This window comes from Rana temporaria, chromosome 5 (genome assembly GCF_905171775.1).
Source record: "Rana temporaria chromosome 5, aRanTem1.1, whole genome shotgun sequence".
Classification (NCBI taxonomy): Eukaryota; Metazoa; Chordata; class Amphibia; order Anura; family Ranidae; genus Rana; species Rana temporaria.
In genome coordinates, this window is record NC_053493.1 from 129693391 (window position 1) to 129705837 (window position 12447).

General features: G+C 39.5%; 1 protein-coding gene across 1 annotated transcript in view; it reads left to right on the top strand.

Annotated features, from left to right (window-relative positions):
* The window catches only part of LOC120941120 (myosin VIIA and Rab interacting protein), a 344153-nt gene that overhangs the window by 295562 nt on the left and 36144 nt on the right, over positions 1-12447 (top strand). The window contains exon 14 of the mRNA XM_040354396.1: positions 8258-8446. Coding sequence (XP_040210330.1) covers positions 8258-8446 — 189 coding nt within the window. The remainder of the gene's footprint in view (positions 1-8257; positions 8447-12447) is intronic.

Sequence of the window (12447 nt, forward strand, 5' to 3'; positions counted from 1 at the left end):
GAAGGGCAATGGCTATAAGAAGATTGCAAAGATGTTAAACATACCAAGAGACACCATAGGAAGCATCATTCGCAAATTCAAGCCAAAGGGCACTGTTGAAACGCTACCTGGTCGTGGCAAAAAGAAGATGCTGACTTCGACTGCTGAACGCTACCTGAAGCGTAGAGTGGAGAAAAGTCCCCTTGTGACTGCTGAGGAACTGACAAAAGATTTGTCAGATGTGGGTACTGAAGTTTCTGCTCACACAATACGGCGCACACTGCGTAATGAAGGCCTCCATGCCAGAACTCCCAGGCGCACCCCCTTGCTGTCTCCAAAGAATAAGAAGAGTCGACTGCAGTATGCAAAAATAATGTGGACAAACCACAGAAGTTTTGGGATTGTGTTCTGTGGACTGATGAAACAAAATTAGAAGTGTTTGGGCCCATGGATCAACGCTATGTTTGGAGGAGGAAGAACAAGGCCTATGATGAAAAGAACACCTTGCCTACTGTGAAGCATGGCGGGGGGTCAATCATGCTTTGGGGCTGTTTTGCTTCAGCAGGTACAGGGAAGCTTCAGCGTGTGCAAGGTACCATGAATTCTCTTCAGTACCAGGAGATAGTGGATAACAATGTGATGCAGTCCGTCACAAACCTGAGGCTTGGGAGACGTTGGACCTTTCAACAGGACAATGATCCCAAGCATACCTCCAAGTCCACTAGAGCATGGTTGCAGATTAAAGGCTGGAACATTTTGGAGTGGCCATCGCAGTCACCAGACTTAAATCCGATTGAGAACCTTTGGTGGGACTTAAAGAAAGCAGTTGCAGTGCGCAAGCCTAAGAATGTGACTGAACTGGAGGCTTTTGCCCATGACGAATGGGCGAAGATACCCGTAGATCGCTGCAAGACACTTGTGTCAAGCTATGCTTCAAGTTTAAAAGCTGTTATAACTGTAAAAGGATGTTGTACTAAGTACTAAGATTGAATGTCAATTAAGGGTTGAATAAAACTGATAATGATGTGAGCACAGAAAAGACATTTGTGGTTATTTCATTATAAATGTTATGTTATATTTGTCTGACCTACACGTGCCTCTTTGATTTAATTGTAAGCAGGAAGATCAAAATCAATGTCAAACTTGGCAAAACAATCAATTTCAGTGGGGGTTGAATAATTTTGAATACAACTGTACTTTGGGGGGTTTTCTGCTAAGAGGACAAGACAACTTCACCACATCAAAAGGAAAGATGGATGGGGCCATGTACCCTCAAATCTTGGGTGAGAACCTCCTTTCCTCAGCCAGGGCATTGAAAATGGGATGGGTATTCCAGCATGACAATGACCAAAAACACATGGCCAAGACAACAAAGGAGTGGTTCAACAAGAAGCACATTAAGGTCCAGGAGTGGTCTAGCCAGTCTCCAGACCTTAATCCCATAGAAAATATGTGGAGGGGGCTGAAGGTTTAAGTTAACAAATGTCAGCCTCAAAACCTTAATGACTTGGAGAGGATCTGCAAAGAGGAGTGGGACAAAATCCCTCCTGAGATGTGTGCAAACCTGGTGGCCAGCTGCAAAAAAACATCTGACCTCTGTGATTGCCAACAAGGGTTTTGCCAGCAAGTACTAAGTCATGTTTTGTGAAGGGGTCAAATATTTATTTCACTTATAAAATGCAAATAAATGTATAACTTTTTTTAAATGTGTTTTTCTGGATATTTTTGTTCTTATTCTGTCTTTCACTGTTAAAATAAACCTACCATTAAAATTATAGGCTGATTATTTCTTTGTCAGTGGGCAAATGTATAAAATCAGCAGGGGATCAAATACTTTTTTCCCCTCACTGTATGTAAAAAAAACCAATGTAGAATATGCTAGGGTAGACTACAAACTTTAAAAAGCATAATGTGCGGCACTAAGATATGACTGAAGTGAAAAAAATTAACGCAGTGAGAGTCAAGTGGTTAAATATATCCATATTTTGATAGAGAAACAAAAGTTAATTGCAACACGTGAGACTGCTACAGTTGATGTATTACTCCTTACAAAGTCTTTAAATGGAAACATATATTGAATTTAGCAGACTTTAAAATATATATTTTTTTGTATGGACTTTGAGAAAAAAATATGAAAAGAGATTCTGTGGCCTTCATTATTGATATTAAGGGGTTTGAGATCATGAAACCCATCACAATGCTCAAGTGGCATCGATTGCCCTGCCTTATTCCATAATGTTCTTGATGGATGTATTTCCATCTAATTGGCACTTGAAAGCACTAAAGCTTTGGATTATGTCTTAGGTGACTCTATCTACTTTTTAAGAGCTTCTGATCTACAAGGAACAGCTCTTATCATCATCATTATGACTTCTTACCTTCCTAATATGGTCAAAATCCAAAGTTTATCAATAATTTGGTGACTATTATTTTGTTAATGATCCTGCAACCTATAAACAAAGTGCCCTAAGACACAGGACTCCATCATACTGATATTATAGAAGTAAAGTTTTGAAAGGGATTTAAAAAAACGGGATGATCTCTTGCATCAATGAATGATATTGTGACACTCATATGTCCTCTGGAACCAGTCAAGGTCCTCTAGACAACTCAACCGATATTGTGCAATAAAAAAAAATAATAATAATTAAGTTCGGAATAAAAAAACAATATTAACATTTTTGTTTTATTTACCTATGATTTTTACAAGATTTTACATTGCTCTGTGCATGTTAGTGGTCGAAGCATTACTATCAGCAAGCCATACATACTTTCTGTAACAAGAGGCCATAAGAAACACTGAACTAGAATTATTTAATTAAATTTTGAGACATATTTATGAAACAGTGAATTTGTTATTCACCAAATATCTGTTGCAGGTATATTTTCTAGGTTACAAGTGTTTTTTTTTTTGTTATAAATGTTTATTGAGATGTGTATATATAACACAGGAGAAATGCTTCCACGTCATGTGGTATAACATTTAACAATGGCAAAAACACTGTTGTCAAAGAGAACAAAAGAAAATTTAACGTCCACAAAATGAAGGTAGATAAAACAGGTGTCCAAAATATGATTGCAAGCAGAAAAATCAAACAAGAAAATTGTTTCCACATAAATCCAGTAATAATCATCTTAGTTCAATTCTACTCATATGCCTCGTACAAACACGACCGGTTTCCCCGGCAGGAAAACTGCCATGACAGTTTTTCGCTAGGAAAAACGGCCGGGTGTATGCTGAATTGCCGTTTTCCCAGTAGGAAAACCACCAGGAATCCCGGCAGGAAAAAAGAGAACATGTTCTCTATTTTCCTGCCGGGATTCCCAGCGTTTTTTTTTCTCTGCAGTTTTCCAATGGTAAACACTGCGAGACAGTGCAGATGGAGCAGGCACATGGCTGAGATTGCCGACCAAAGCTTTCATGGCAGTTTTCCTGTCGGGAAACCCGGCTGTGTGTAGGGGTAAAAAGCTACCAAGCAGGTTCTCGGTTTTCCCCTAGGTTTTCCCAGCGGACTTTTTACCGCCTGGAAAACCAATCGTGTGTACAAGGCATAAGTTAGGATGTAGAAGCGACAGCTCTGACAGATAGTAAAGCAGAGCAGGAAATTAAATTGGATAATGTAGGGAAGTTAAAGCGAGGGAAGAAGGTGGGGAAAAGGAGGAGTTAAGTGCTGTGTCCAAAGCCAAGATCCCAATGGAGTGCATAAAATACCTTTAACAACTATTAAGAGATCGTAGAAAGCAACCAAAAGCAATAATGCCCATAGTTACAAGTGTTTTAAATTACATTAATTGAATTATCTGCAGTGCATTTATGGTTCACATTCACTGCTTTATAAGTCAGAAATATGCTAACGGTTCTTCCACTAAAGCACAATAAATACGGTATGCATACACAGGAAAAGCAAACTATAATGGGCTTGGGTTTATTTTCTTTAATATTTGTACATCTATGTATTTTACATCTTATTTAAACTATATATTGTTATAACATTTATTTAAAACTTTGATGCACAAATAAACATTTTATTGACCATGCATAAATAGAGATCAGTACAGAAGCTGGTAACCTTCAGACTCTTTGTTTTTATCGACAAGCCACAGTGAACAAACGCAAATGAGAACAGTTGACGCATTTCAGCCTATATGGCCTTAGTCATAAACCATGAACATAGGTGCATTATTATGTGGTGCGTTAAGGCAAGCTTTTCTTTTCAATGGGTTTTCAATGCACCACAGTAGACCAAAAATCTAAACTATACTGCTTTAGCCCTACAAATTCACAGGCTGCAGTACAATGGATGCTCTGATCTGCACACATCTTCATGCATTCCAAACCTTGAACCTTTAAAACCACTTTAAGATTAGAGTTTATTACCACTTTAAGTATCTTTACAGTGTTGTCATGTTTCAATTATTACTGACCCCATGTTTATTTATAAAACCACTTGGATTCTTTTTGTTGTCTCTAATAATATTCTCCTCTCATTTGTCTCAGTGTTTCATTTCTGCTTCTGATTTAATATCTGATTATCCAGTGTGTTTTTTTTTATTATTATTATTATTATTATTATTATTGTTATTATTACTTTATTATATCCTCCCAGCGTATCTGTTTTATTTTACCTGTGTGACTTTTTTTAATCTGTGCTGAGTTTTTTTTTTTTCTTGTATTTTAGTATAAAAGAGAATGGTTACATTGATTGTCATATCCCTTCAAGTGTTTATTACTATAATCCAATTAGGCTGAAGTTCCTGTAATAACTTCTCAGCTAATGCAAAGATTTCCATAATATGCAGTGGATTTCCATAGTATTAGCCATTTCTTTTTTTTAAATAGGCGGCCCAGTGCAGTATGAGGGTTTCTATTTCTGATACTGAGGGAAGCCAACTGGTTATTACATTGGCTCTACCTTGTTTGACTTCCGTTTTGATAACATGTGTATTTCTGTATAAGAGAGTACATGAAGGTTACACATTTTAAAATGTATTTGGAACACTTTTTGTATATACTGTTCTATGTCCCTAAATACATGTGAGTATACTAGTTGTGTGGTCAAAGTGTAGTGTAGCCACTTTGCTGTGAATATGCTGGACAATAACTGCAACCCCTAAAAATAGTTCACTATTTCCGAATATCTTGCAGACACTTTAATAGGAAAAAATGTCAGCCCTATTCAATCTTTGAAAGCCATTACGTTACTTGATTCTCAAAACATTAGCCAGCTACTTAGTACTTGGTCTTAGTCTATTGCCTTCCTAGTCAATTGGTAAGCTTTCTGCAATATGCAAGCACTCATACACTGGAAATGTTGTTTTCCATATTTATAGCATACATTTGTTACACACCAGTTGTTTCTGTAAGGTTGCTGGTTCAACTAGACCCGGGTTTTAAGGACAATCTGGATGTATGGAGGCTCCCCAATGCATTGGTAGTGAAAACATTCACACGCACATATGGTATGTCCACACTAGACTTTATTTCTAATGCATACTTGTTCATAGGTTATACAAGTAATATTTGTCACAATTATACATTTTGTGTAAAATATAACAATCTGTCTTCTGGGTGTCTAAACCTTGTTTCTACTGCACCTTATCGAATGTTATCATTCTTTGCCTAGTACATAATAACAAATGGCAAGGTTGTTGTTAGTTTCTTTGTAACTAGTCCTAGAAGCTCTGGGTAAAAGGATACGTAAACATACAAGCATTCATTACTATGGGGGAACTTTAGCAAGCCTTATAATGCATTGATAGTATGGGGGAACTCTAGCCTTTCAATGCATTGATATTTATGGGGGAACTCTAGCCTTTCAATCCCTCCTTTTATCACGTAGGCCCTAGCCTACGCGATCACTCATTATACAATTTCTGCTCTATGGTCAACATTGCCACGCTGACATTCTCACCCCTTTTCACATGGGGTTTAGTCATTTTCCTGGGATTGCAATAAGGAGAACCCAACATGTAACAATCGGTGACAAAGAAAAATATTTTGCAACTTGGGCCAATGTGGAGTTGGATGTGGTCTGGGACCGAAACGGGGGAGCAAATTGGGGGCCAGTTTTTGAGAATGTTCAAGGTAGTTGCACTGTGACCTGTTCCAATCCTTGGATTAAGTCCTCCAGTTGTGTGGCTTGTTGGTCCCTCCTTTTCTGCTCTTCTGTCGGTGCCTCTGGAGTTGGAAGGGGAAAAAGGGGGGTTGTCTTCATCAGGGATGCACAGATCCATTGTGGTCCCTGGGAAGTTAGTACAGCCGTTCTGGAGACCTTTTACTACTTCACGTGGGCCGGTGTAAACGGGTCCTATATTTTTCCTCACTGCGAGTTGTTTTATTAGGACTTTGTCTCCCGGTATGACCCGGTGGATCAGATCTGTGGAAAGAGGAGGAAAGGTGACAGGCATTGCCTCATAATTTTCACTAAGTGTACTTACCAGATTTCTCACGTACTCTTCCTGTAGGGAGTAAAGGTTAGGATCCACTTGGGGATCTTCATTTTCCATAAGCCATTTCCTCTTTTGTACTGGCCTACCCATTTAAAATTTCATAAGCAGAAAGTCCATTTCTTGAACTAGGGGTGTTTCTGATTTGGTATAGTATCAAGGATAAGTGTACTAGCCAATCTTATAAAGTTCCTTGCGTGGCTTTCCTATTTGCAATGGACATCCCCACCTAGGGATGATTCCCTGCGTGAGTATGCGCACTACTGTCTGTGTGTCTTCTCTTGTGGTTTTGAATGCTTCCACCCATCGTGAGAATACATCCACGATGACCAAAAGATATTCTTGCTCTGTCCCTTTCTTTGGCATGTGGGTGAAATCTATTTGCAGATGAGTGAAAGGTGTAATAGGATACGGGAGGTGTTCATGTCTCACCCTGTGTGGTATGTTTGCATGTGATGTGATGTGATGATACATGTGATGTACCGTGACACATATGCTTTTACCAAGCTTGGTTAGCGACAAAGAAATCCTTCAGTAAAATGTGTTCTGCCATCCTCTATGACCTACCCCATGGTATTGGGCCATAAACAAAGATGCACTAGCTGCAGGGCTGCATCATGTCCTGTCTTCCCCTCTTCGAGGAAAAGTCCATTTATGGTCTTTTCCGAGTCACCCCTCGCAAACCTTCAAATCTTTCTCTGTGGCATGTGTCTGGAGATCTAATGAATGATCTAGCAGTGCTATTTAAGGTGTTTAGTACTGACATTTTGGTATGTGCTGGCTGCTCTAGTAGCTGACTCTGCAAATGCACTCTAATAACAGCAGAATCTACAAAACCCTTGTGTACATCAGATAAAACAGTGGAAGTCATAAATGACCTGGGAGAAGTGTCCCGTTGAGCAATGTGTATACAGTCTAGCTGTGACACTACCTCACCATGTTCTTCTATTTAATCCCCCCCAAAAAAGGTATCAAAATCCTAGCTTTTGGAATAACTCCATATCCACCCAAACTTTGAGCAGACAGGTGTGAATATTTTAAGTACCATTGTAGTTGGTCTGCCCACGGTAAATTATGTTGCCATCCCCTACCACCATCACTCAGGAGGCATACCTTGAACCTGAACTGGGACAACCCTTGGGAAAAAGACCCCACAGGGCAAAGCTCTCCACCATGTTTTTTTTTGGCGAGGACACCTGTCATAGTCTTACAATTGTCCCCTGCATACAAACATAGAGAGGAGGCCAAGTCTGGGTGTTACAACCACAGCACTTTTCAGATACCTTTACTTGGGCACCCGGAAATATCTTTTCTATTTCTGGAAGGGAGTTTTAGCTTTTGGTGACACCTTTGGTAACAGGTAAAACAAGAAGTGGTATATTATAAAAACCAACTGTGGTGAACCCTGTGTCTGTCCCATGTTCATTTACCAGGGCAGCCATAACTGCTTGTGACTGAAGGCATGTTCCATGTGTCAGGCTGTAGGGCTGTGGAGGGGTCAAAATCCTAGTGGGGGTGCTCAGAGTGGCTGGCAGACATAAAAGATCACATTGATTCCAAAGATGCCCCCTGTGGACCACTTGTTCTTCTCGTTCTCGTTCAACCAAATGGCAAGGTTGTTGTTAGTTTCTATGTAACTAGTCCTACGTAAAAACATACAAGCATTCATCACCATGGGGGAACTCTAGCCTTATAGTGCATTGATAGTATGGGGGAACTCTAGCCTTTCAATGCATTGATATTTATAGGGGAACTCTAGCCTTTCAGTTTCTAATTCATTTTTTTCTAACATGTTGCTATTTTATCCCTATGTGCTCTTGTATTTAAACAGAAGTACTCTGCTGTGTCTCTCTGCAACATATCAACAGAAGTCCTTAAAGTCATCAATGCAACTGAGGAACTGATAGCAGGATCTACAGATACATGGGATTCCCCAGAAAATACTCTTGAGCGTGGGACTTTTCCTGTAGTTGATGATCCTCTCAAACTAGATGAACAGCTGACCAAACTGGAAGAAAATGTAAGAATTGTTAAAGTTACTTCAATATAATTTCCTGAAAACAATGCAGTGTAACGTAATGCATTGTAACAAGGGGGGAACTAATGCGCAAAACCAAACTAAAATAATGTTTAGAATAAAATATAAAAATCACTATAAAATTAATATTAAAAGCAGCAGCCACTACTGTAAGGTGCTCACGCACCGAATAGCATATGTAAAGAGGGGGGTGTAATGGCGCTTGCCAATTAAGGACTGAATAATCAAAAGATATAATACGCACAGCAACGCATGAAACTTGACCAGTGTATCTAATAAAACGTGTTCCACTCCTATTTCCTCAAAAAACCCTCATACATCAACAACCATGATGTGAAGGATGGAAATTGTGAAAATAATGAAATCCAAAAAATTTATGACTAAAACAACAAATAATAGTCATTCAATAATGTTAAACAATTGCAATATTGTGTGATAAAATCCAGTGCAGACAATAAATGTGCAAGAAATTATAATAAGGTGTATATAAGTATACGGAGATCCAAGACAAAGAGGGTGAGAAAACACCTTGAAATGTAAAAAAATATAATACTCAAATATACAGGGAGTGCAGAATTATTAGGCAAGTTGTATTTTTGAGGATTAATTTTATTATTGAACAACAACCATGTTCTCAATGAACCCAAAAAACTCATTAATATCAAAGCTGAATATTTTTGGAAGTAGTTTTTAGTTTGTTTTTAGTTTTAGCTATTTTAGGGGGATATCTGTGTGTGCAGGTGACTATTACTGTGCATAATTATTAGGCAACTTAACAAAAAAAAATATATACCCATTTCAATTATTTATTTTTACCAGTGAAACCAATATAACATCACAACATTCACAAATATACATTTCTGACATTCAAAAACAAAACAAAAACAAATCAGTGACCAATATAGCCACCTTTCTTTGCAAGGACACTCAAAAGCCTGCCATCCATGGATTCTGTCAGTGTTTTGATCTGTTCACCATCAACATTGCGTGCAGCAGCAACCACAGCCTCCCAGACACTGTTCAGAGAGGGGTACTGTTTTCCCTCCTTGTAAATCTCACATTTGATGATGGATCACAGGTTCTCAATGGGGTTCAGATCAGGTGAACAAGGAGGCCATGTCATTAGTTTTTCTTCTTTTATACCCTTTCTTGCCAGCCACGCTGTGGAGTACTTGGACGCGTGTGATGGAGCATTGTCCTGCATGAAAATCATGTTTTTCTTGAAGGATGCAGACTTCTTCCTGTACCACTGCTTGAAGAAGGTGTCTTCCAGAAACTGGCAGTAGGACTGGGAGTTGAGCTTGACTCCATCCTCAACCCGAAAAGGCCCCACAAGCTCATCTTTGATGATACCAGCCCAAACCAGTACTCCACCTCCACCTTGCTGGCGTCTGAGTCGGACTGGAGCTCTCTGCCCTTTACCAATCCAGCCACGGGCCCATCCATCTGGCCCATCAAGACTCACTCTCATTTCATCAGTCCATAAAACCTTAGAAAAATCAGTCTTGAGATATTTCTTGGCCCAGTCTTGACGTTTCAGCTTGTGTGTCTTGTGCAGTGGTGGTCGTCTTTCAGCCTTTCTTACCTTGGCCATGTCTCTGAGTATTGCACACCTTGTGCTTTTGGGCACTCCAGTGATGTTGCAGCTCTGAAATATGGCCAAACTAGTGGCAAGTGGCATCTTGGCAGCTGCACGCTTGACTTTTCCCAGTTCATGGCCAGTTATTTTTCCCCTTTGTTTTTCCACACGCTTCTTGCGACCCTGTTGACTATTTTGAATGAAACGCTTGATTGTTCGATGATCACGCTTCAGAAGCTTTGCAATTTTAAGAGTGCTGCATCCCTCTGCAAGATATCTCACTATTTTTGACTTTTCTGAGCCTGTCAAGTCCTTCTTTTGACCCATTTTGCCAAGGGAAAGGAAGTTGACTAATAATTATGCACACCTGATATTTTGGTGTTGATGTCATTAGACCACACACCTTCTCATTACAGAGATGCACATCACCTAATATGCTTACTTGGTAGTAGGCTTTCGAGCCTATACAGCTTGGAGTAAGACAACATGCATAAAGAGGATGATGTGGTCAAAATACTCATTTGCCTAATAATTCTGCACTCCCTGTAAATATAAAAATATATAACGTGCACCGAAAATTGTGCAGGTGAATATATATATAAATAATGTTCAGGCAAAAAAATGTGCTTGCAGGGATTTTCCAAAGTGCACAGTGGTGTGTAAGGAATAAACAATAAATAAAATTCAAGTTTGAACAATCAAGTGCTTGATTCAATCTTTCCCCAAAAGTGCAATAGTGCTTGAACAAAGGATGATGCTGCAGTCCACCGCACGATCATTCAGTGTAGTTGTGCAGATCAGAGTAAGAAAATACTAGCCTCTCACCTCAAGTAAGGCTAGACAAGCCTAATTGATGTCAATGGAGCCCAGCAGGTACAGCTATGGATGATAATCTCCAGGACAGCTCAGCTTGCTCAGGTCATCTGACCACAGATTATCCAGACCGCTCTCAACAAAAACACAATGCAATCTCCATTGTGTAGTAAGCAATGATGCGGTTTAATGAAAAAAATGTAGCACTCACATTTAAAATTACTGTAGTCAGCATGCAGATGATTACAGGAAACGTATTCAAAGCAGCAGTTCTCCGATCTCGGCCGCGAGCGGAGATGACGTCACCGATGGCACTTCCCCTTCACCTGACGCGTTGCGTGGCAGATCGACGCCACTTAATCATATGATTAAGTGGCGTCGATCTGCCACGCAACGCGTCAGGTGAAGGAGAAGTGCCGTCGGTGACGTCATCTCCGCTCGCGGCCGAGAGCGGAGAACTGCTGGATTTCATTATTTTCATAATTTCCATCCTTCACATCATGGTTGTTGATGTATGAGGGGTTTTTGAGGAAATAGGAGTGGAACACGTTTTATTAGATACACTGGTCAAGTTTCATGCGTTGCTGTACGTATTATATCTTTTGATTATTCAGTCCTTAACTGGCAAGCGCCATTACACCCCCCTCTTTACATAACGTAATGCATTGTGGTCTAAGTATTTACCCTCTCTTATGCCACGCACACACGATCGGAAATTCCGACAGAAAAAGTCAGATGGAGCCTACACACGGTCGGAATTTCCGTGTACGCGGCATAACAGTGAAAAAGTGCGCATATTGCTCACCCTGAAGCTGTTACTTATGTGTAAGTTTCTCATATAAATACAGGATCAATCCCATGGAAAATATAATAAACTAAAAAATAAATGCATACCCAAAGAAGTCATCAGTTAGTAAAAAAAATTTGGAATATTTGCTCCATTGATTGACAAGCTCAGCCATAACATAATCTTTCATTTTAATGTGTCGGAGCAATTAGTAGGAAAAAGTAATATTTACAGTGTGGCCAGAACAGGAATTTGAACATAAAATGTATGTCAAGTCATGGAATTTGAATTTAATTATTTGTTTCCACTAGTTTTAGTGGGGAAGGATTAGAACTCATTTTTACAGCTATTCCAGACTTAGATTTACCCTTACGTCTTGTCCTGCTGAAAATGATTCACAGAAATATAAAGTTGTCAGGGGTTCAGTCTTACAGGGGGTCCCCGGGATACGAACAAGATAGGTTTGTTCTAAATGGGGTTTTAAAGTTTTGTTTTCTATTTTCTAAATAGGTTCCTTTAAGCTAGTGCATTGTTGGTTCACTTACCTTTTCCTTCGATTTCCCTTCTAAATGTTTTTTTTCTTTGTCTGAATTTCTCACTTCCTATTCCTTCTCAGTAAGCTGTTCAGTAAGCTGTTTTGACTGACTAACCACCGCTCGGATTATGGTGGCAAGCTTACTGAGATGAAACAGGAAGTGAAATTAGAAATTAAAAAACTAACCTTTACAACCCCTTTAAGTCGAATTTGTTTGCAAGTCGGAACAGCGGCGCAGGAAAGAGCGGTGATCTGCAGGCTTCACTAGG